Source organism: Hesperophylax consimilis, chromosome 16, assembly GCF_061612785.1.
Source record: "Hesperophylax consimilis isolate HC1 chromosome 16, BYU_Hcon_1.0, whole genome shotgun sequence".
NCBI classification, from domain to species: domain Eukaryota; kingdom Metazoa; phylum Arthropoda; class Insecta; order Trichoptera; family Limnephilidae; genus Hesperophylax; species Hesperophylax consimilis.
Window position 1 is genome coordinate 24632138 of NC_142851.1, and position 27010 is coordinate 24659147.

Below are 27010 nucleotides of genomic sequence, written 5' to 3' on the forward strand. Positions count from 1 at the left end.
AAATTCTAAAAAATAACGGATTCGGATTAACCGTTATCGCACAATACTCATTCAAAAATTTTTGTTGACGCATTTGAATACATAAATGGGAAGCTTCTAGCTTCCTCTGTAAAATTTGGTAAAATATAGCTGGTGTTGCAAGCGCAATGACGATATGTAAAGTGTCAGTCGATTTGACGTTTAAGTTTTGAGATTTGACATTTAAAAGCACATTTCATTGTTTAAATGGGAGATGAACAACTAATAGATTTAGTAAGACATTGTGAAGTGATCTATAACATAAAATCCATTGAGTATGATGAGAGGTAAGTTTTTAGATTCTCACGGCCAAAAGCATTTTTGTTGTTTGTTTTAGGGGTGTTATGCCGTGTTGCGCTAACTCCTTCTTTAGCCGACGTTTCGGACAGCGTTGCAGTGTCCATCATCAGGGCAGATCCGGTAGATCACACATCTTCGGATCTACCGGATCTGCCCTGATGATGGACACTGCAACGCTGTCCGAAACGTCGGCTAAAGAAGGAGTTAGCGCAACACGGCATAACACCCCAAAAACAAACAACAACAAAAAGTATGATGAGATATGACTTACTGGCTGAATACTACACCTGAGTCTTGGAAGGGAGACAAGTCTATCAGAATTTGCGTTATGCGCATAGTACAAGTGTGCTGCACATCGCAACTTAAAGGAATCTTGACATAAAAGAAATTAAATGTTATTCTAACACAGAAAAATGCATATTATGAGGATATTAGTTAACAAAAACCATTAGAAAACTATACTTTACCACTGATGCAAATCAACTACATATTATTATAATTAATCAGATATTATAACCTCAATACATGCATTAATCACAGTTTTCTGTAGTCATTCTCTACTCATCACAATTCAGATTAAAAGATGTCATTTAAAAACTCTCAAATAAAAGGAAAGGCATCATAAAAATATCATATTCATTTTGTCTGCAATTTTATGCCTAAAATTTTTCATCTTGCAAAAGTGACAAAACAAAATTATAGGTCGCACAATTAGAGTTGAGGCGAGCAACACAATACTTAGAATTGTGTGTATTATTGCATATGTGTACACTTGTAACAAATTTTATATACGCTGTATGCAATGCTTCTGTACCGTGTTGGCGTCAACTCTGACTGCGATACCTATACATAATCAGTGAAATTTTATTTCCAACATAAACACAGAAGCAGAACTTAAATTACTCTAGATCAACTTGTATCGAATATTATGTTAGACTTTGTTATCTATTTGTAGTCAAATTTTAACTTCCTCGGTTTCATGAAAGCTTCTAAGACCTGATCGGTGACTTTAGACCGCCTTTCTTGGTAGTCTGTGATGATGGGAGTTATAAGGTCTATCGCGGCCTTCTTCAGTTCCCCGGTCAGCATCTCTCCAGACAAGTACTGAGCTCTAACTTCTGCCAGTTTGGCGTCATCTTCAAGGAAGAAGGACAGATATTGGTAGGAAATGTCCACGTCCGGGTTGCCTCCCTTCAGCCTGTGTTCTTCCACGGTGGCTTGACCGCCGGAGAATGCGTATTTGTTGATCTGCAATAAAATTACAAGTTAGTTGTTTCTTGCTTTGGTCAAATTGATGGAAAGTAATAAGGATGATATACAATAATTCATGTTAGCGATGTAGTAATTTTAATAGAAGATTGTCACAAATGTTGAAAAAAGTTTCGACAACGCAGCACAAATCGATAAATAAATTTATGATTTCACATATTGGTGGCTGAAAAATCTTTTATAAGAACATTTTTTGTCTCACGAAATGAGAAAATGTCAAATCATGCACATTTCTTCATTTGCATCGCTATACATAATTATTGCAAATATTTACAAATATGTCAAATATTTATTTTTTAAAGAAAGACAAACATTCCCGGGTTACAAATAACCTGAAAATATTTGAAAAACTCCAACTACAATCATTTCAAGTGGAAAATTGAGAATTGAACCCACAAAGCCTGGGTGGGAAGCCAGATCATTTGAAACTAACTGATTTAGCTAACTATACATAATTCACTAAAAATGCTTAACTTCTCAAGCCTCAGCCATATTCTGTCAGAAGGTCGGAGTATTTCCGCTTTGCAATAAAATCCAAATGAATGGAATATTCTTGAACATATCCGAAAACTAAAAACTGATCTTGAAATACGCTCGGAAGGAGCTTTAAGGAAGACACAGTTTCTATAAGACCATACGAGTTGTTTCTAAAAGCGAACAAATTAGCCTGAAGGTTGGAAAAGCCATTTAGAAAATGGGATCTGTCCCCATCCTGTTAAAACGAATTAATTAACTAATTAAATTAAATTCTGAATAAAATTTGTTTGAACTTGTGGTTGCAATACATTAGAAATGTTATAAATTGTTGCAGCATTGATATTTATATTTATGATTTCATATATGAAAATGTGAGTATGTGAGGTAATTAAATTTAGATTATCCTGGTCAAAACCCTCCGTATTCAAGCAAATTGATAAAGAGATAATTAAATTCATGATAAAAGGGAAAAACCCTGATTCAATGATTTCATTTCTCTTACATAGTGATTATTAATAAAAACATATTATCATCGTTTGGCATGCAATACCAGGAAACTGACAAATTTTCCAAAACTGATATTTTTATAGCATTCGATTAGTGGTAATTTTATCAGAGTATACACATAGTGCCGAAAATTTGTTAAAAATTTATCTTTTTGATAATATTTCTGTAACATCCCTTCCATGGATAATAATTTATACTGCATAAGTGTTGGGGATTTTTACTCTTTCCTGAACAATAATTTATTTCTTGTCAAAGTCATGGTATTGCATGAAAAACGAAGATACATGTTTGTATTTCTTTTAGAAATTTATAATTTTATAAAGAAACTTCACGAAAACAAGATTTAAATGTGTAGCAAGTACTTACTAGAACTACATATGAAAGAAATAAAACACACAATCTATACCAGAACTTAAACCTGAGGCTCTCATATTCTGTCAACGACTTTGACGAATCGGAGAAAAACGGCAGGAGACTATTAATCGAGACCACAGACCAAGAAAACCATAGACGGGCACATAAAGTTGAGCGGAACAAACCAAGTAGCGCGTAGCGGAGAGGTGACATGTGAGTCACCCTTTTAAAGATTTGTAAATAAATGAGAGTTTAAAGGCAATTCGCATTTGTAGTAAATACAAATATTTAATCTTCGAAAATAAAATGTGATTACAATTTACTGGTCCTTCTTACAATGGCGCGTGCATTTCTCGCTTTGAAATAAACGTATTTGAGAATCCCATATCGGGTGATAAAAGTTCAGCGTGTTTCCAAAATTCAATAATTTGTTACAGTATTTAGTTAAACCCATTTACAAATGTGTTATAATTTACTCACCTAACTCATTTTTGCGTCGCTACACAACATGATTTGTAAATGGTTCAGTTAAAAATGAACATTCAGAACCTGCACAGAAAAATCCCACCACGGACTGTGCTGCAAACCGTTACCTTACTTTAGCGGGCTTTACTTTTCTGCGCAAGATCTAGTTATTCGACGAGCTCTTGACAGCGGTCAGAATATAACTGATGTTGTGGTTTATTCAAGAAATGCTGGAACCTTCCTGGTGTCAAAATGATTGTCACGTGGATTGTCTCCAGCACGACAAAATGATTTGGATTTTGCGTTATCTCATGTATAACTCTTGTTATGTTAATGCACACACCCTGTTGAAAAAGTACCTGAAAGTTATGAAAAGAGGTAAAAAAAATATTATAATAATTCACCTTATTCTTAATCTGTTTGGGTGTGTCGTTGAGGAAGATGGCGGCATTGACATCGCTGGCGGACATCTTGGTCTGCGCACCCTGCAGCGCCGGCAGGAAGGTGGAATGCAGCAGTGCCGGCTTGGGGAACTTGAGGCGAGCCGACACGTCGCGCGTCATGCGGAAATACGGGTCTTGGTCTATGGCGCAGGGGATTAGGACCGGTAGCTGGAAATTATTATCACAAGAATTATTTATATTTAAATTTGGAAGTATGTGTACATTATATTTTTTTTATGTAAGAGGAACTTCATTAACACTCATTCGCCGTCCTACCACCAGTGTGCAGCAGAGCTGCTTTCACCACTGGCGGTAAAAACGAGGACTTCGTTAAGGCTGGTTTTCTGAACTTTACTCCAATTCATTCGTAAGTAGTGGCTTTAATAACTAGCTCAATGAAGAGATAAACTGATATATGCAGAAGTGTGTTGTAGGCGTGTCCGTGTGTCAAAAGCAAGCTCAATTTTTCCTTGCTTCAGGCAAGATTGGTTAACCTATCAGACATAGAATTTTATTTATTATGTGTCCCTTTGAGAACTGTCAGAACGTGATAATTTTTGTACTAAAATCTTCATAACTCACGTTTTGGGAAACGTAGCCTCATTCTAAAAAATGTTTTGGAAAGATTATGAAATCCACTATCGCATTGTGTTATACGTAAATATTTGCGTTTCTAAATATACATTTTGTGAAAACGTCAAAAATATGTAAAAATCGCTTACCATTATTTCAAAGCCTTGAAAAATGTACTTTTTTCTAAGTAGCATAAAGGAATAACACTTTATATATTGAAGAAATATATTTAAAAACTATTAGTCACCTCAAAATATTAACCGTCCAAACTAAAATATTTTTAATAAATTATTTAGAAACGCAATAAATTATTAACGAACATCTTGACAGTTTCAATCGGCTTAGATAACGCACCTCTACGTTCCATAGATATTCTTGAATACAGACGCGTAGCGTTATTCATTATCGATACTCTGTTTTTTAAATCATGGCAATCCGTATACTAGTGATGGAAATAAATCAATTTTTGTAAAATCTCGCGCATTTACGTGAAAAGACGTTCTAATGTCTTGACCGCTATTATCATATTTACGTCTTTTGACGTTCTAATGTTCTGAGTGGTTAAACAATTCTTTCTTGAATATACAATCAATTTAATTGGACTGTCTGAGCCGTAGGAGTCGAGTGGTCTTATGCTAATCGGCGACAATCATTTTCTTTCAAATTGACTTAGATCAAATCAAATCAAATCAAATCAAATCAAAAATTATTTATTGTAAAATTAAAATTACAAAAGGTATAGCTTATGGGTAGACCCCATTTCTTCCAGCTAACCACATTTATTTAATTACAATGTTTATACAGATAAAATAATAACAATATACCAATGAAAAAATAAAAAAATACAAATATATATACCAATAAAAATAGGTGTTTCATTTACGTGAGGTATTCACTCAACGTGTAGTGACATTTATTAACAAGGAAAGTGTTTAGTAACGTTTTGAATTTGTGTGTATCTTGTATTTGTTTAATGTTATGTGGAAGGTTGTTATATACTTTAATGGCCATGTAGTATGGTCCTTTTTGGAATATTGTTTTGTTTGCTTTTGGTATTAGTAAGTTTTCTGTGAGCCTTGTAGCGTATTTATGTGTTGAGTTTTTTAGTGGGAACTTGTCTGTAGATGATCGCACTAACATGCATAACTCCAATATATATATGTCTGTGACTGTCAGAATTTTCAGATTTTTAAACATAGGTCTACATGAATCTAAACGATCAGAGTTTGTAATTTTTCTTATGCATCTCTTTTGTATGATGAAAACATCTTTAGCGTTTACCGAGTTTCCCCAAAAAATAATACCGTATTTTATTATTGAGTATACATAACCATAGTATGCGGCTATTACTGATTCGGTGTTTAATATTTTTCTTAAGGTACCCAGAACATAAGAAAAACTACTGATTTTTGCTACAATTTTTGAGACATGTTCTTTCCAGTTTATGTTTATATCTAATTCCATTCCCAGTAGTGAACAGGTTTGGGAAGGTTCGATAATATTATTATTAATGTTTACATTTATATTTATAGGTGTAGCTTGCACTGGACAAAATTTTAAAATTTGGGTTTTGTTTGTGTTGAGTGATAGATGTTGCGATAACAGCCAGTTTGCTATGAATTGGCAAGTCTCGTTAACTTGTTTGTTAAATTCGTCAACGTCTCCATTACATTCAAACAACAAAGCGGTGTCATCAGCAAACATTGAACATTCTGTGCCAGCAATTATTGGAAGTTCGTTTATATAGATAAGGAAGAGGAGAGGCCCAAGAATGCTTCCTTGTGGCACACCCTTGTTTATTGTTCTCCATTTGGATTCTACCATGTACTGGACCATTTTTTCATTGATATTTGAAATTTGAACTTTCTGCTGACGATTTTTTAAGTACGATTCAAACCATTTTAATGCTAGACCTCTAATACCCACATGTTCAAGTTTAGTTAGAAGAAGCTCATGATCAACATTGTCGAATGCTTTTGAGAGGTCGAGAAAGATACCTACAGTTTTTTTACTAATATTAATATTTTCTAGAATTTTGTTCAAAAAATTGAAAACTGCCTGTGTTGTTGAACGGCCTTTACGGAATCCAAATTGTTGTGGACATATTATCTCAAAGTTTTCGAGAAAGTTATAAATGCGATTGTACATGGCTCTTTCAAATATTTTTGAAAAGTTTGGTAATAAGGATATCGGTCTGTAGTTTGAGATTTCCTGTTTAGGACCCTTCTTATACAAAGGTACAATAATAGATTGTTTTAATTGTTCTGGGAAGGTTCCTGATTCAAAAGATTTGTTAATTAATATTTCCAACGGGTAACTTAACGCTTCTGCACATGCTTTTATAATTTTTATAGGGATTTTGTCAGTGCCGACACTGCTTTTATTTTTCAGTTTTACGATGATTTTAATAATTTCCTCCCTGTTTACAGGCGTTATAAAGAATGATCGCGACTGTTTGTTTTTGACTGTTTTGGCAGATTGTGGATGTAGAGATGTGTTTTGTGGTGGTGGCGGTGGTGCAAAGAAAATGTTAAATTCATTTGCAATGTTTTTTGGTTCTGATACCAGGTTATCATTTATTTTAAGACAGATTTTTGGTTTACTTTTAGAATTAGAATTATTTGAGTTCTCTTTTATTATGTTCCACGATGTTTTGGTTTTATTTTGCGCATTTTGAATTCGTTTACTATTGTAATTCCGTTTAGCTACCTGTTTTACTTTACTGAGAATTTTTTTGTATTGTTTGTAATTGTTTATGATTGTGAGGTCATTTGTGTTTTTTTGTTTCATGTACAGATGTCTTTTTTGTTTAATAGATATCTTAATACCAGTCGTTACCCAATTTATTTTGCGTTTTTGGGGATATTTATACTGTTTAAAGGGGAAACAAAGCTTCATACCATTATTTATTTCATTAATGAAGTATTCGTAGCTGTCATGAATGGATTCAAAGGATTTCAGTGGTTCCCAACATATACACGATATGTAATTGTTAAAAATGTTTGTGTTTTCTGTGTTAAATAATTGTTTTTTTGTATACCACGTTTGGTTTATATTATATTCTGTTTTTACGTGCATTAACTGTGCCATATGATCTGATACAGCTAATTCTGTGACTTCCCATGTGTAAGAGCTTTTTGATATATTTGTACCTATATGATCAATTATACTTTTTTTATTTCCTTGTATACGAGTAGGTTTATCAATAATCAAGCGTATGTTGTGAGATTTTAGTGTGTTTTTGAGTGAATCTGCGTTTTTGTTCTTGTAGCTTGTATCAATATTTAAGTCACCGCAGAGTATTATTTGTTTTTTGTTGTTTTTGCAAATTTTGTTTAATAATAGTTCAAGTTGTTCAAAAAAAATATTTATATCAGAGTCATTATAGTAAACTGTACAAATTATCATTTTAAGCTTTGGGATTTCAATACCAACACATTCAAATACAAATTCTTTCGTTATTTGTTTAACACTTTCTAGTTCTGTAAAAGCAATGTTTTCGTTTAGGTAAATGCAGACACCTCCATGAATATGGCTCTCTCGACAAAAAATTGAACCTAATTTATAGCCCTTAAAATTGATAGATGTCGCTTCACCCTTTTGTAACCAGTGTTCGCTAGCACAAAAAACGTCGATATTTTTTTCACACAAAATATTTTCTAATTCTAAGATTTTATTTCGAATGCATTGTACATTTTGATGCATTATATTGATGGTTTTTCCGGCTCTGGCGGATAACTCTTCATGGTGAGCAGGCGAACTTTGTATGTTATGGATGTAAAAACTCTCTTCGTTATCTGATTGGTTGTCCGAAGATAATTTTATGTTACTGTTTACCATAGAGCAGGTCTTTAGTGACATAAAAAATCAATTTTCTTTTTTTCCGCTTCAATTTTTCTCATGTGCACAGAACATTCATCACTCCAAGCAAAATGGTCAGTTGGCAGTTGTAATTTTAGTCGATCATTCATTTTCTTGCAGTTAATGCATTGGATGTCGTTTTGACAGTTTTCACTGTCGTCGTCATGTGTTCCGGAACAACGAGTGCATGCTTTTTCATTTCTACAATCTTGTGATTTGTGCATGTAGCCATTGCACTTGTAACACTTTAAAAGTGAAATGTTGTCGAATACTCGACATCTATCCCATCCAATATTTACTCTGCCTTCTTGTAACATTCTATGGTATGTTTTTCCGTCAACTTCCGCGAAAATGATGTAGTTAACGTCACCTCGTTTCGTTTTGACTTCTTTTATAAATTTTATTTCAATTTTTGATTCAATTGTTTCGAGGTAATCATTTTGCATTTTAATTTTCGATACAATTTCTTCCGGAGTGAATTTATCTGTTAAACCAATGATTTTTAGTTTAGGATTCTTAGGTTTAGGTGTATTCACGACATATTTTCCTCCCATCTTTGAGATTATTTGCTCCTCCATCTTCTTTGTTGCAGCTGTATTTTTGCATTCTACGATTACTGCTCCTTGTTTAAAATTTCTTATTCCGGTGACACCGAAATTAACTGGATCTATATTTTGTTTTATTTCATCCTTTGTAACTGTATTTTTTTGTTGTTTATCTTTCGGCTTAACAATGACTATTGGTTCATGTTTTTTGCAGTTTGGTGGTTCCACATTATTTTTGTCATTTCTTGTTATTTCCGCATACGATTTTATTTCCGCATTTATTTTAATATCTTCAATATTTTTGTCAATTTTAGTTGTGACAGCTTTATTTTCTTTAATAATTAATTCTTTGATCTCACAAATATGCTTGGCCAGTGGTCGTAGATTTTTTAACTCTCCCCTCATTTCAGACATTTCCGTGTTCATATGGCCGACGAAATCAAATAAGTTTTCCATAACAACATAAATAGTTTCTTTTTGTATTACAGATATCTTTCCTTTACATTCAATAATCGTTGTTTTTATTGTATTAAGATATTTTCTTACTGTTGTCATTGCATTTCTGTTGTTAGTAAATATAGGATCCAATTGTAATGAATCATCACTAATTTCCCCTGATTTTTTCGGGCTTGTAGTGTAATCTTCAGGATCAGACGCAACCTCAGATGTTGTGCGTACGGCACGATTCCTTCTTTTACTTTGATTAGGCGATCTTGGCGTTAGACTAGATGTCCCAAATGGGTTGGCTTCATTCATTGGAGAATCGACGTTAGGCATTTTGTTGGTGTGAAATATTCAAATTCAAAATAAAAATAGTCTTTGCCGGTCTGCACCTCCCATAGAAATATGTTTCTCAATAATTATTATTGAATGGCACTAGGATTAATTGACAGATGGCGTAAGTATGATTATTGTTGTTAGCTTTGAGTTTGTGTCAATAGATGTCACTGGAGTGCTTTTATTTTTATTTTTTAAAGTTTTTATTATTTCAAAGTTATAAATGATAATAATTTCTTTTTATTTTTTATTATAGTTTTATTTAAGTTTGGTTTAAGTTTAATTGTTTTTTCACAGTAACTTTCGTTTCCGTTGGTGTTGTTGGTATCAATGATTTGACAATTTAATCTGGCAAAAAGACACAGCGTAACGGCGATTTGCACTAATCTAACTGTGTTAAGTTATTTAAAACTTTTGCGCACTGTATTTAGACGATAGTTGTTATTTAAATTTGATTTTTACGTGGGATTTCACAGATATCACATTTAACACCTAGTTTTTTTACGATATCGAAGTGTCACGGCGATTACCAGAAGTGGTGTTTATTTTAGTTTTTTATCACTTTTAGGCACTGTTTTAGGCAAAATTATCCATGAAACTGATATTGTATGTTCGAATTTGATATTAGAAGTCGGATTTCGCTAATATCACGCTTTACACATAGTTTTCTGGGTTTTTATAGGAGCTAAAATTTTGACATATTCACTGTTTGACGTTTAAGTAATAGATGTGACAGATCAGTGGCATCATAGTGATAGATACTTTCAATATCACCTCGGTGAAAGACCGCCATTCAAAATATAAACGTTGATTAAAATGGCTAAAGCCGTAATGTTTGGTGACCAGATCTGAATAGCCAATCCCTCACAACATACACCAATGATTGGGGACAGTTTGTATTCTTGTGCATAGTTTATTTATTTTAAATCACACTACTTCTAGGGACTATCTGTTCAATGAACAGCTACTTACAAGTGAAGACGTAACAAGAATTTTTGGGATAATTATAATATTTACAAGGAAAAATTCTTAAATTAGGTTAAGTTTACCTTTTTGTCATTGAATATCATTGGAAAACTGGTGGAGAAAGCGGGAGCGGCCTGAATTGAGGGAAAGGTAATTTTTCCAATAATGTCTGAGTCTCCGAAGCCAAATATTCCCTTCACCTGGTTAAACGTCACACACTTCTGTATCCTCACCATATTTCTGTAGAATTCTGGGCACTGTCTGAGAAAAGAAAAAAAAAAAACCCAAATTTAATAAGATATAAATATCGGTCAGACCCACATAAACTACATTTTATTAGTGCATTTACAACTATGTAATATGTAGATAATTCCAAAAGGCCAGTTAAACGGAAGAAATTCTTTGCTGTAGTAGCTCATCAGCTAGTAATGTTAGTGTAATATTAGTATAATGTTAGATTAATGTTAACATAATTGTAATGTAATGTTATTGTATTGTTAACATAATGTTAAGTAATGTAACATTAAAGTGACAGTAATGTAATGTTAATGTAATGTTAATGTAATGTCAATGTAATGTCAACGTAATGTCAAAGTAACGTCAATGTAATGTAATGTTAATGTAATATTTATGTAATCTTAATGTAATGTCAATGTAATGTCAATGTAATGCCAATGTAATGTCAATGTAATGTCAATGTAATGATAGTGTAATGTCAATTTAATGTCAATGTAATGTCAATTTAATGTCAATGTAATGTTAATATAATCTTAATGTAATGTCAATGTAATGTTAATGTAATGTTAATGTAACGCTAATGTAACGTTAATGTAACGTTAATGTAATGTTAATGTAACACAGTTTTGTATTGGAAATCAAAGCCTCGATTAGGCAAATACTTGGATCACGAAACAAGCCCACAAGGCACTTCTTGGGTTATTCTATATTCTATGTAAGTGACAACTAACTAACTCACTAACCATCACGCCGTTTAGCCGCAGGGGTAGGCAGAGAGGACGGACCGCATCATTCATACTCTTCTATTATTCTGACTCTTGACATGGCCCGACTCAAGAATCCGATTCACTCGGTAGTGCCATGTCTTCCTCGGGCATCCCCGACTTCTGCTACCATTCACATTTGCTTTGTATATTCTCCTTACACTCCTTTCTTTGCTTATTCACTCTACTTGCTCAAACCATCTAAGCGTCCCTTTCTTAATCTTACTCATTATGCTTACATCAGCCTTGCACTCTTTGCGGATCTCCACATTTCTCACATGATCATACACGGTTTTACCCCACATACGCCTCAGGGATTTCTACAGCATTCAGTCTACTTTCATCCTTTCTCTGCCAGTTATATGCCTCACTTCCGTACATCAGGGTAGGTACCAGCACTCCATTGTGGACTGATAGCTTCACTTCTTTGGACAAATTTTTATTAGCGCCAACTGCATTCAGTCCTCTATTAATGGAGTTACCTGCATTTACCCTTCTTTCAATATCTCTGTCGGCCTTCCCATCTCTCGTAAGCTTTCTCCCTAAATACACAAACTCATCCACCTGCTCCAAGTATTCCTCATTCACAACTATATTGCATACTGTTTTCGTACTCTCTCTTTCACACACCATGACTTTATTTAGACTTACTTACATTTGTCATTTCATTCTTCATACATTAGTACATAAATATATTACATTGATATTGCATGGATTAGAGTCCTTCAACAGTTTCCAAGGTTCACCTAAATCAATGAGCAGTTTTCTACAAAAGCCCCAATCCGGGCAGGTTGTGAGCCTGAAGAGAGGGGAAGGAGATGGGAGGAAGTTGGGAAGTACCGGAACATTCAGATCTGGTGACAAAACATGGCTATTGCCACCTCAGGCAATATGTTATATAATTTACCCAATGTAGGTCAGGTCACTGAATAAGAATGTCTTCTCAATATCAAAGCCGACTGCGATGATGTCTTTGGCATTGTCCAAACCCATCTGCATGGATTTCTCCACAGTCATATCCTTCCAGAGCGCCTTCTCATCATCTGTCAGTTGAATCACCAGGGGTACATCGAAGACATCCTGCAGCCACCTGGAGATAGGAAAGTAATATACTAATATATTACAAAATATGATACCTGGTATTATGGACAGCCCTGATTTACTTTATTACCTTTCATACAAGAACTACTCGATTAAAAATTCTGTTTAAATGTAATAATATCGGGACTGCGTCATTAACCCTTCAGATAATGGTTATTATTACTTAGGAAGTCTTGGGCAAACGTACTTTCGCGCGCGAAATTCCCAATTGTTCCCGTGTGGTATACATGTTCTTCTCTATAAGTTAATATTGATCATTTTTCAAAAACAAAAACTGAACTAAAAACTAGGTAAAATAACCTTTCAGACGTGTTTATTATAAATAAACATTTTTATTTCTAAATAGATATACTTTGAAATTTAAAAAGTATTATGGGTTTAAAAAAACATACCTGTGTATTACTCCGTAAAACGTATGAAAAATCTATGAAACTTCACAATTTCAAAATACATTATTTTTGATAAGAAAATTTGCAATAAAACTATCACTTCACTTTTTATCTTGTCAATACACTTTATTTTTTTTATTACGTATCAAAGAGTAACCTTTTTTCAACATAAAAATATTTGCTTGCTAAAATACCATATATTTTAACGCGGTTTTCATAAGTATTTATGGATCATTTCTGGAAAACTTTGCGATTCACATAATCCTGAGGCATTTATTTAATGAATTTATATAATTTTTGTTAGTGTCTTGTAAAATTCAACCATTTTTTTATCAATTTTGAACAGGTCTCGGATAAATCTCTAAAATTTCACCTAGTTATAAACACTTCGTAACGCGTTCACGAATAAGATATACATTAATATATAGAACAAATTCAATAATACATAGAACATATTACAACTTATTGTTTAATTGAGTTCGAAATATAATAAAACGAATTTCAAAACCTAAAGGCAAATTATTATGAATCGAACAATAAACCACGCGTAACGGACAACATTTCAAAGACAACTGTCATTTCGTGTTGTTTGTAGTGATGGGCGGTACGCTATTTTTTAAACATAATCGACTCTAGTGCGAAAACGGGGTAAGTTGTAGATTTTTCACATAAAGTTGATTATAAATTCGTTTATATACGTGTAATTTTTTTAATTATAATGAAGATCTACAAATTTACCTAGATAACAATATATAAGTACATAAGATGAATAAATTTTTTTTTTCATTATAATTCGTTAATGATCTAACTATTTATTTATAATGCCTCCGCCGTCACCATTTCACCACAGGGATAGGCAGAGAAGAATAATTAAACAATGCACAACATTGTTATAACACACACGCTGTGCGTATTCAGTACATATCATGCCCTTTTTACATTATGAAATAAATCAATAACTTTGTTCAAAATCATGGAATTGTATTTTATTTTTTGACAAATCGATTATATACAATATATGTATAAGAGAGAAACACAATATAAAATAACATAAAAGTTACATGAGATGGATTACACGTAAATTATAACAATAGATAAAGATTATTACACATTTTTGTGAAAATACAGAATATTATTATTGACACCTCTAAAAATATACATATATGCCACTCTGAGTAAAACTAAAGATTGATTTAGCATTTAGTATTATAGTAAAAATATAATTTATTTCAGCTTAATAATAATATATCTCAACATAGGAGCCGTGTTTTCAGCAAAGATAGGCATTGTACTAATTATAAATTCACATTCCTTAACATTACCTGGAAACAATACCGTGGTAGTGATTTGACCGTCCAACTATGAAGATATTCTGGCTTTACATTTATACATATTATAGCAAAAATAAATTTAAAAAAATATATATACAGATTACAAACACGTTGAAAATGTTACATTCAGTGTTATACAGAAAGAAGCCATAAAAATAAGATAACAACCAAATAGCCGTTATAACCATCGGGACGTCCTGTGCGAAGGATACCAAAATTTAAAAAAAGGTATGATTTATTCGAGCCATATGAAAAAAAAATGAAAAATAGCCATCACGGAACGCCTGGCAAGATGTGAAACACCAAAATTGATTTTTTTGGAGCAAGTGAAAATAAAAGTAAAACAAATAATTATTTAGTTTTTATCAAAAATATACACAAAGAAATATTATTAATGTTAAAAATTAATCATCATTGGCAATTTTAGTGAGAACAGAATATACCGCACAGTGTCTTGGCGGCCTGAGTGAATGTTATTGTAGCAGATCAAAATAGATTCGTGTCTCCATCATCTAAGCGTACATGAAAAATCATAACAGTAGAGAAGTTTCACCATTATAAGATCCTCGGATGGTTCATATTAACCAGTACCATTCTTGAATAATGAGTAAAGCCATAGCCGCCCAGACGCAGAACGGCTGTGGTAATGCTAAATGGCTGCTCTTGTCATCAGAATACTTTTCCGTATCATGAAGTTTTACGAATTATAATTTTATTTTGCTTTTTAACTTTGAGTTCGTTTGAAAATAAATTTAATTTCTAATTAAAATTTGACTCGGGTATACTTCTTTGAAATGTTCATATTAGCATTAACTTTTTGGTTTGTCATTGCAAAGGAATGCCACGTTCAAGTTTTGCCATGATAACAATTAAAGAAAAATTATAACTTGGTGAACTTAGTTTTTGGTCAAAAAGTCTCCGTTTGGACAAAATTTGATTTAGCATGTGACGCCTAAACGCTACCGATCGTTATCGTCATCTAGCCAATGATGTACCTCGAGCGAACATAAAAATATTAGTAAAGGATCTCATAATGGTGAAATTACTCTAAGAAAGAAATTGATTATGTTGGGATTTTGTGACAAGTACATACGACACAAAAAGCAGTCAACACCTAAGACATGTTTAATTCCAAAAGTTTTGATACCTTTTGCATAAAGAAAAACACTTGACTAAAAAGCGTTAACAAAACTTGCCATCAAAACAAGAAACTCATAAAATCGAACCTACATCAACTTCCTGATTGATAAAATTCAGTTAATTTACTAGGCCTAAAAAGTCTGTAAAAAGATGAAATGAAATATTGGTTTTCAGCAATGTTTATGCCGCTAGATTCGGAAAACTAACTATTGAAACATAAGCTATCCGGACAAATATCGCAGGGCCATTTCTTATATATTTCAATGGTAATATCTAATTATCCGATAGCTATAAGTCACATTGCAAAACACAGTCAAACAAAGTGTTCCTCAAGAGAATCTTGACGGGCGGTCGAGTGACGACTATATAGCATTATAATGTGCAAATCAGGTTGGACCGTCTGTGGGAGGGGAATATACGCACAAGAAGCCATCCAAATGATATCAATCAACCAAAATATAGTCATGACAATCAGAAAACACTGTAACCCTAGTCCACACAACGTGAATATTCATGTATTTATATTGGCAAAACCTACAAGCTTATTTTGTGCACACACCACGGTCGCCGCTCTAAATATGTCATACTTGCGAAACCATCGACCTTAGTATTGCGTAAGACAAAAGAGAATAGTACTTGTAGATTAAATTCCTGGAAAAGACAAAAATATTTTTTTCTACCATCGCTTTAATCTCTACCATTTTCTTTTGACGGCCGGCATAGTCCAGTGGTAACGCATTGGACTGCCATTCCGAAGGTCGCGGGTTCGAACCCGGCGTGCGCAAATAAATTTTATTTGATTAATTTGTGTTATTTCACAATTAATTAATTAAAATAATATATAGTATATTTGCGGCACGTTCCAGAGTGGAAGATACTACCAGTATCGCCCTGGTGTAAGACCACCATTCAGAATTGAAACGTTGCTCCAAATGGCTTTAGCCGTGTTTAGTGACTAGATCTGAATAGCCAGGTACTTCCCCACCTTCCTCTTTCCCTTCCCCACTTACCTTCAGCCTCACAACATCCCCCAATTGGGGATGCCATAGTCTCACTGGCTCCAGACGGGAGCAGTTGGGACTCTTGTGAGGTATTCACTGTAAAAAAAAAAAAAAAACCAATGTGATGTTAATAATAGGTCTGTGGTAATATATTTGGTAAGTAGAAGTCCAAAAAACTTTTTAATAAAATTTTCCACGGATCGAACCCTCCTCCTTTTCCCCCGAATCTCTTTTTTTTAAACTAAACGCAAGTATGATAGTATTTAAAACATGGCACCATGCAGAGTGGTACCTCACAGATTTCACAAATATAAATAGTTCTTTTTTCAACTCCGTTGCGGTTGGTACACCAAATGCACCGTAAGCGCCGTTTCTTTATTACCGGTGGAGGTTGGTCATCGTGTGTCTCAGTCTGTGAGTCAGTAGTAATGCAATTGATTTTTAGGAAGTGGTTACCAAGGATCAGGCGGGCAGGGTTGGAAAACATGTCGTTTACTATTAGTCGTCTCGGCGCCGGACGCTGTGCCAACAGGAGGTGCTTGTCCGCCAACTCCGTAACCAGTGACGACCTAAACATCAAGGTGCTTCCCTCCGATGGATATGAGTGGCGATACATCACAAGAGCATTGTGAATACTCACGTTCAGTAGACGCTTGAACAGCTTATGGTACCATTTAAGGCATCTCTTGCGTTCAATCAAGTAGGGTTCTAGCATTTGATCTTTTTTGTCGACACCTCCCATGAATTTGTTATAGTCTCTAACAACCTTTGGTTTGTATATATTCGGCCTACCCCTGGAAGGTCCAATTTCCATTTCCGCGCCATGATAAGTCGATATAGTCGTCACCTTGCCTTTGTCTTGCCATGAAAGTATAGCGACATCACCAGCGTGCCGACCGAAAAAATGTCCGTCCGCCATGTTGATACGACCAAATTCTGGTGGAACATTGACCCTATTGGTGCGCAATGTCCCGACGCAGTCAGTCTTATTTCTCTTGAGGTACCTAGCGAGTAGAGGAGAATTGAACCAATTGTCCATCCAAACCGTATAACCCTTATTCAACAGTGGTTTAATAAGCCTCAGAACTGTGGATGTGGATTTCAAGACCCCTGGTACCGAATCAGTCAGCTCAGTTGTTTTTCCTGTATACACAAAGAACGACCACAAATAGCTAGTCTCGGAATCACAAAGTTCAAAAGTTTTTATTCCGAATTTAGCAGACTTTGTTTTAATATATTGCTTCATAGCCAATTTACCTTTCCATAATGTTAGAGACTCGTCAATTGAAACGTTTTGGCTTGGAACATAAAGTTCTTGAAATTTAAAATTCAAGTGATTTATTATAGGCAATAATTTAAAAAGTTTCTTGTCTTCAGGACTAGTGTACGTCCTGTCATTGTCGTTGAAATGTAAGCATCTCGTCAACTCACAGTACCGCTTAAAAGTCAGTAATTTTCTAAACACACTAGTTTTCATCACCCAATGAGTTGAATAACATGAATTTAGTGTTGGCATGCGAATAATGCCTAGCATCATGAAAAATGCAAACAAAATTAATATTTCATCCCTGTCAGTGTTCCTCCATGTAAGGCTTAGGCTATCACGACGCCGAGCGTCCATCGCATATCTGTTAGTCTCTGCTACAATAACATCGAGAATATCATCCGTCCATATGGCTCGAAAAGCATCATACGCAGTACCATACACAGCGGTAGGCCCTGACCTCTCGGGCGCAAACGTTTCCCTTTGACCGACATATGTACTTATGCCAGCCCAAGAGAACTCCGGTGCGTTCCCATCATCAGTCAACAAATGAGCATCGGTGTCCGAAAGGGGGTCATCCACTTCGTCACCATCTGTCCCATCTGTTGACGGATAATTAGAACGCGTTGGCAACGGTGCGCCTCGCGCTTGGCGAATGCGCCCACCGCGAGCCGCACGGGTGATTTGCGCCTTAGATAAAGCCGAGAGCTCGGGAGGAACCTGGTCATTCGAACCATAAACCTCATTCGGTAAGTCTCCGGATACCCAGGTATCTCCCGCTCCAACAGGACGTACCCTCCGGCGGCGTTGCTGGGCAGCATCGCGGACGATTACTCCGCCTTCACGTCCATTCCCGCGGGCGCGTCTGACTCCGCGGCCACGTCTACTCCGGGATGGTCCCCCCCGTGACACCTCTAGTGGCACAAGGAACTGGAACTCTGAAAATAATGCTAGAAGATATAAGCAACACAACTGACGTCTTATTTTGTTAATATTTGAAAAAAATGAAAACAAATTATAAAAAATATAAATATATAAAGTACCTTCGGCACGACTGCCGCTTGCCTGGCCAGCTTCTCCGCCACTGACGTCTGTCATCATTTCTGAAAACATAACAAATTATTAGAATGCAAGTACGTAACTCACACATACATAAATATTATCTTCATATATGTATATAAATATCTTTATAAATATATGTATATAGAATTTTGTATAAATGTACCAGCCGCGCGGCTGCCGCTCGCCTGGCCAGCCTCTTCCTCACTGACGTCTGCGATCATTTCTGAAAACAATAAATTATTAGAAAGCACGTACGTAACTCAGTATATGTATTTTCATAAATATATGTATATATTTATATAAAGGAACCTTCTGGGCGACTGTCGCTCGCCTGGCCAGCTTCACCGCCATCACTTATCAATTCTGAAAATATAACAAATTTATTAGAAAGCAAGTAAAAATATAGTATAAATATCTTCATAAAAAAATGGGCTTTATATTGTCCAGATTTACTATTAGAATCAATTTTATTAGCACTCTTACCGTCGTCCGTGGTATCAAATATGATTTGCATCATGCCGATATCCACCGTCTCCTTGAAACATGTAGATGACTGTAAATAAAGCAATTATATGAATATTTTTCATTATTTACCGTAATATCACATTTGCAGTGTTAAATAGAAAAAACATACAATTACTTCAACTTCAAGTGGGTTGACAACCGCTTCCTCAATACCGTCAGCTTCGTCTTCGCTGCTGCCGTATTGGTCGGTGTCGGCCATCAAAAACTCCAATAACTCGGTAGGTGGAGGTGCATCGCTACCGCATTTCCAGTTATTCCTTATATAATTATAACAATAATGAGTTTTATAATCTATCGCTGAATCTTGGTAGCAAAAGAATCTTTACAAAGACCTTTTATTTCAGTGTTAAAATTTTTTTTTTCCAATAAATTATTGATATTAAAAGTTATTACGTATTTATTATACACAATAATATTAATATTTTAATAAACACTAATGTATAAACACCAAGTAAAAGATATGTTATTGTTTAATTATTTATACAAGAGCATTAATTGTATAACAAATTAAAATTATTCGAGCTCTCGCTCGAAATTAAAATCGCCGTCACAGTGATTCGATATAGGTCGCGCCATCACTACAAGATTTTGCGTTCGATTTGACATTGGTCCAAATATTTCGAAGCATGAGTTGATAAAAACGTAGAAAACATTGTAAATAGATTGAAACAATGATATGTTTTTCTTGTATATTGTATGATAATATATGTTTCCATGATATGCATAAAGATATTCATCAAATACAGGGAATTCAATTAGTAATGATGATTTCAAAAATGTGTTTGCCGTAATTTTAAAGATTTTTAATTTTCTATACGACATTAATTGCATTATAATATTACAAAATCTACCAAATATAACATTAACACGTCTACAATATAATTATTAACAAATAAAAGTTTGCTTACCTGAACATTTCAACTTATTTTTTTACTAAAAAACTGTTTTACTATTGCGTAGAACTGTCAAGAGATAAACGACGTTGTCAGAAAATGGCGCGAAATGAAACCGTCACTTTGGGTCGGATTTGTAAAATATCTATGCTAAATAGCTTTTACATTACAAAGACAATAACAAACATTATTTTGTTCTCTTTCTGACACAAAAAAAATCACAAGTGTTCGCATAAGAGGAAGAGAGATATCTAACTTTTACTAATGTAAGACCGCTGAGGGACAATATGGGTTACCTGCACTCGTAAAGGATTATGATGATTTGGGACAATTTGGGCCTCGCAATAAACAACGGGTTAAGATACTTGCTTGTACATAGATTGCGTACTGTTGGTAATACACATGCATAGGTGGCTGGCTGATCACTGACGTCAGAAGAGATAAACATGCCCAAAAATGAAATATGAATATCATTTCGACGAGCTGGAGCGCCGACAAACGCACATCGAAATATTCAGACACTGTGCAGAAAAGTAAAGTTGGCTAAAGTAGGGTAACGGTGTCCTTTACATTGACTGCTTTATGTTCAGGGCCTGGTCCGGTTGCTGTGATGTTGTATATCCAAGGAGAGAGAAGTCGGTAGTCCAAGGAAGCGCAAGGTCAGAAGTCAAAGGCGGTTGTAGTGGTTCCAGCGGGAGAAGCAGTCTAGAGTGAAGCGGTCAGAGTAGAGGTTGGAAGAGAGATGCCTGAGATCGCTTTTCGCAGTGCATAAAGGGATAGCAGGGCCGTGCACAGATCTGTATGCACGCGTCACGACCGTCCCATGTCAACGAGGTGCATTTTTGTGCAGCTTTGTGTGTTTTCACATGACTAATAGTCAATATTAAAATTATTTATTCAGTAGTACTCTTTACGCCACTTCATCTCATGAAAACTGCTTTACCCTAGCATTTTTAATGTTTTTATAATAAAAAGTACAATTTGAATCAGTGGGCCATCAGCCCACATTGGTGTGAGGAAATCCTTATAACTACCTAATATTATTGTTTATATATTTCAATCTTACTTTACAACATAGACACGGGTCCAACCTTTCAAACTGTATATTTTTATTTAGCATTACTGCGGCGAGACTCATACAATTCTAACTTTAACTTTAATTTGCGCAATTATATATGAAAAGAGAAATATTTCTAGCTATTTCGTGCTTTGGTGATTGGCTGATGGCCAAAGAGAGGGTATACGATGTAAATACTGTGTCCGCAGTGCGCGTTTTGCTCAGTACTCGCCGGTCGGGGAGGGGATACGATGTAAATACTAGCTTTCTTATCCATCTATGGTCAGAAAGCTGCTTTGTGGCCTTTGGGTAGCATTGCGTTCGATACACTCTCTATTTCACATATTCATTTTTACTGCTGTGAGAAAACTGTAAAACATTTGTAAAAGTGTCTAACTAAATACTGTAATAAAATATTCGATTTTAGAATCAAGCCAAACTGATTTTATTTTCGAATACTAAATAGTGATCCTACAATGCAAGTTGCCTGTAGACTATCAGATTCATCTATAGACAAATCACTGAAAGGGACACGCCCACACCATCTCCCTACTCTGCACAAGTCGGTTTGTTCTCCTTGCTCTTACAGGTGGCTGTCTCTTACTTACTCCGTGTGGCTGATATATTTAACTGCATATAATGTATAGATACCATAAGGACATAATATCATATGTAGGTATACTTCATCAATATTATTTATCAATGAATATTGTTTATATATCATCTAAAGCATTAATTCCTAGTGTTTTTAAATACTCCTCTAAATTAATATAATACTACTTCAACAAATTTTTAATCAAAAAATGTACTACTTTATTATTCTTAGGACGGGTTGTTTCGGAGGATTTGAACAAATCATCAAATTTCAATGTTGATTTCCGGGTTCTGTGAAAGTCCTATTCAAGTTCTGTTATTATATCAGCATAGGGTAGTTGCTTGACAGAACTGAAATAAAAACAGAACTTGAAAAAATCTTTCACAGAACCTGAAAATTAACATTGAAATTTGAAGAATTGTTCAAATTCTCCGAAACAACCCGTCCTTAGTGTCTGTAATAGCCTTACTAATAAATGTGTTTTAAATTTTACACAAGTGATAAACAACCAATTAATGTTGGCTAAATGGTTGTTTGTCAGTTCTGTGGAATTTAAAACACATTTATTAGTAAGGAGATAATCTCACATCTCTTTTGCGAGCAAGTTAAGCTTAACAATAGGTATGATCTAATAATACTCGATGGACTGGTATAAATCAGGTTGCTTTAATATCTTACTTTGTGAACAGGAACGGAATGAGATGTCCAAGATGCATGGAGTCGGAGGAAGGTCCTCGTCCGGTGTAGAGGTAAAATGGTTTCCCGGCCTCGTGCAGGGTGAGGATAGTGTGCATATCTCGGTGAGAAAAGAAAACTCCGCGCTTCAACAAATGATGTGCTGTAAAAAGAAAGTCAATAAGACAGGGGATGGGGAAAACTAACTGTACATTAGTGTACATACCATAATTTTCAAAGTATTATTTTTGTAAAGCATACCCTCTAATTTTTTTGGTTTTATGTCAAAACGCTCCTAGAAAAAATTTCACAACCTTTGGACTTCGGCAACCCGTGCCGACTTGCATCGAAACATGACATTACTTGATTACTTAGGTGACCCCGCGCTTACACGTTGATTTGCATTTTATTGATAAAAGACGTATTGTTTGAGTTTAAATAATATTAGTGAAATCGCAAAGCTTAAATAAGGGTATATTTTAGTAAAGAAAAGATAGCTCTGCTAGACGTATGCTTCTTTATTGCGACATCCTGTATGTCAAGCCATGGCTTCAGTGTATACTGGCTGTAAAAGCACCTTACCAAGATTTGTGCTTTCTGAAGCACATGTGAACCAAAGTATTTCAAAAGCAGCACTGCAAAATTTTACTCTATTCCTATGGTATCTAGCTGAAGAAGTCACTATTCAATGAGGAGGTTGACAAGGAAAAATCATATCAAAAGACAACATAACTAACTCTGGTAAACGAAACATCCCATCAAAAGAAGAACGTGGTGGTTCATTATAGGTACGGTAATAAATGGTATTTACTGCTTTTTAAGTATCTAATCAGATTTTATGCTTTGTAATATTTCTTTTGTTTCAGTAGACGATTTCATTTCGAGCAAAAGCTTGAACTTGTTCCCTCGTCTCAAAATTGATGGCATTTTTTTTCACGAGTGTTCTTCATGGGAAACTAACGCCTCGTTTCTGGCAGTTAAAAGAACTGTATCCACGCTTAAGACTGTAAACGATACAACTGAAAGGAACACAAAAAGATATAACCTGACTGCAAAAAAGAATATTCTGAGAGAAAATATCCATACAATTAAAATAGATTTTTTATTGTAATTTCAATATTACACATTTTGGGGAGACATCCCAGTAAAAAATTTCAATAAGAAATTTTTATGTCATGTCGGCACGGGTTAATGTTATGCCAGATGGATAATATTTCATAATTGACAGTTTAGGACCGAATAGAAAAAACCTGGAGGGTATACATGTCAGAATTTGATGAAAAAAATCCCAATACAAGTTTGGGACACCCACGGCTATGCAAACATTTTTCTTCAATTTCTACAACAGCAAAAAGATTGGAACCATAAAACTATTGAGGTGATTGAATCACTAAACGGTGCTGTATAGAGTTGATAGAGTATGGTAAGTATATATTATGTAGAAGTGAGTATACATAATACAGCCATAAAATAATAAAAATATTTAATTATCATAAACTCAAAACTCAAGAACCAAAAGTAAACTGCATGAATTAAAAAATACAAAACAATAATATTAAAAACCAAGTTAAAACTTTCTTCATGTGTATTAACTACAGAATTAAATTATGCAAGCGATAAAGTAGATACCTACCCAATTTTTTGATAAATTATAATAATAATTCTATGTTTGAAATGTGTATTTCTTTTGTTTACATTTTTATAGATGTAAATGTGAATAATGATTTTTAAATTTTACTAAGGACGGGTTGTTTCACAGAAATTCAACGCCATTTTGTTTTTTCAACAGTTGAAGGGTCACCGTTAAATGCCAATTCTATGTCTGTTTCAGCTTTTGAACAAATTCTGTTCAGCAGAAATGGACAACAATAATGTTGTTAAGCTTATTACAAATTGATAGGAGCTGAATTGCCTACTACTTACACGGGAGGACCTTTTAAATGGTGATGATTGGCTATTTAATGTCTTTGTCACACGTGAATTTCTGCGAAACAACTGAGCCTAACAGTGTTTATTCGAATGGTAAATTGCTGATGTCCCTATCAAAAAATTGATAGGTATTAATGATTGGTATAAATTGTTTTAATGATCCTGAGGCCAATATTTTTTAAATACTTTCAGCTTCACAAATCCTACTATTATAATATCCCGTAATTTTTCACACGTCTGCGCGAGTTACATAATAAATATAAAAATACTTAAATATTCACTTCTGGTTTCAAAAAATTGTATATTTATTTTTGATGATGCAACATCAAAATAAGGGTATTTTAAATAATTTAAGGTAATTTACCCCGGTTCCCCACCCATGCTCTAAGAATATTGAAACTTAATACATACAACACAGTTAATTAATAGAGAATATTTCTAACCATTAAAATGGAGTAATGAACAAGAGAGAGTATTTATTTATTATAGTATTATCTTGGAATTAAAGTATGTTACCAGGTTTTCCTGTGACCTTCTCGAATCGGGCAATCAGCTCATCATCTACTTTTGTGCTGCCAAACCTCTCTGAAAAAATAAACATGGTCAATGGTTGCTGTGCAAAATAATAACTTTCAGATAAGTACTTAATTCACTGTCCAAAGACATAATAAAAACATAATCAACTAAATTATTTATCATTTCAAAAAGCCCGACTTAAAAATATTGATATAAACTTATTGGTTTTCTTTATCAATAAAGTACCAATAAATCGATAACCTTAGAATGACGTTAAATTGAATCATGACTTAACCACAGAATTGCATTCTATATTACTCACACAACACTTTCAAAGCAATTATTATAAATACTATAGTGGCTATTGTATCTGCCTGACTCAGTATCCAATTGAGCTCTGTAAAACTGAAAGTTAATCCCCCCAGGGCTTACTAAATATACAAGCATGGATTATTGCGCAATTTTGGAAACTACTACAAAAATACACTTGTCATTTAGATTTTAAAATATCAGCGAGAAATGTATTTTTCACGCATCCTAGTCATTAATCACCTTAATTGCGTGCAAAACCCTGAATTTGCAAACGCATATGGATAAAGAAAAATGAATCTGTCAGCCATAACACGAATTTGCGATTAGCTGCCACAGAAGCAAAAGTTATAAAAATAGTGTACTTACTGATTAGTTTATCATAATCTACACCAGCATTCGATTTGCTAGCTACATTCCAGGGATCGACTATGTCATCATCTTCTTGCGAATTAGAATTAAGTTTCATCTTTTCTAATTCGCCTGCTGGCGAAACGTTGTCACCCATTTTACCACGAAAAGTGATCGAATTTGAATGAAACAACTGGTTTTACTCCGAATTGCGAAGAATTATTCGTTTTCGAACCAATATTTACCCACGTGTCACTAAACAAACTGACATTTCACAAAATGTTCAATATTTTTTGCGCACTGCTGCATAACCAAAAAATAATTGATGTCAGCAACCACAAACACAACCACAGAAAACAGAAATGACAGAAACGCAAGCCGCGAACCGTGGCTTACTTCAGTTCAGTTCGGGTATAGAAAATTATCAGCCGTACGAAAAATCTATGTTAGATTCCTCACGCTTCAAAATTAACATTTTTTTACGTCTGGAGAAGAAATAATTTCCAAACCTTAACATATTGTCCTTTCAGATTTAAAATATATAGTATATTTGCGGCACTTTCCAGAGTGGCAAATTCTTCCAATATCGCCCTAGTGAAATTACGACCATACAGAATTAAAATGTTGAATAGCCGGGTACCTCCCAACCTTCATCTTCCCATGTCCTTCCCTTCCGCACTCCCTTCAACCCCACAATATACCCCACTCTGGTATTTGCATAGTTTTTTGATGTACTCGAAAACAATTACGATCGCGAAGGCATTTTTTTGTTTGATGACGAATAAATTTTCGACAACGATTTAAAATACTCGATTTTTTTACCGCCAAAATGACGTGTTCGTTATTATTCGTGAATATGGCGTTGTTGACGTCACACCAGCCAATGTCTGTGACGGCCATTTTACCAACCATCATAAATAAACCACTCTTGGTGGGTAACTGAAATTTCGGGTCTATGAGAGGTATTTACGTTCATGACAGTAGTTAGTTGCTGACAAGATAAGCTGATAGTTCGTTAAGGTGCTCTACTCTAGGAATCCTACAAGACAAGCCGACTGAAACCATTAAAATTCTGAAGTATCATATTTACGTCTGTCACTCTCTGGTGGGAGCCATGTAGCAGCCCTGACAAAATAAGTCGACTAATACTATTAGGTACTAAAATTACTAGGCCGGTATAGCAGTTGCTCTTTATGCTCGCTAATGGTGAATTAAAACGGTGTGATTTTAGTTGAACGACTTTTAGGACGGGTTGTTTCGAAGAATTTGAACAATTCATCAAATTTCAACGTTCATTTTCAAGTTGTGTGAAAGAT

At 34.5% G+C, this 27010-nt stretch overlaps 1 protein-coding gene across 1 annotated transcript; it reads right to left on the reverse strand.

The window, feature by feature from the left end:
• Positions 1 to 500: 500 nt before the first annotated feature.
• Positions 501 to 26031, reverse strand: TrpRS (Tryptophanyl-tRNA synthetase). The gene is made up of 7 exons (XM_089640682.1): positions 25713 to 26031; positions 25035 to 25103; positions 22593 to 22752; positions 12464 to 12646; positions 10639 to 10816; positions 3795 to 4001; positions 501 to 1566 (listed from the first exon to the last, which is right to left on the reverse strand). Exons 1-7 carry the CDS (start codon positions 25849 to 25851, stop codon positions 1264 to 1266), a joined length of 1239 nt encoding a protein of 412 aa, XP_089496808.1. The 5' UTR covers positions 25852 to 26031; the 3' UTR covers positions 501 to 1263.
• Between the last annotated feature and the right edge of the window lie 979 nt (positions 26032 to 27010).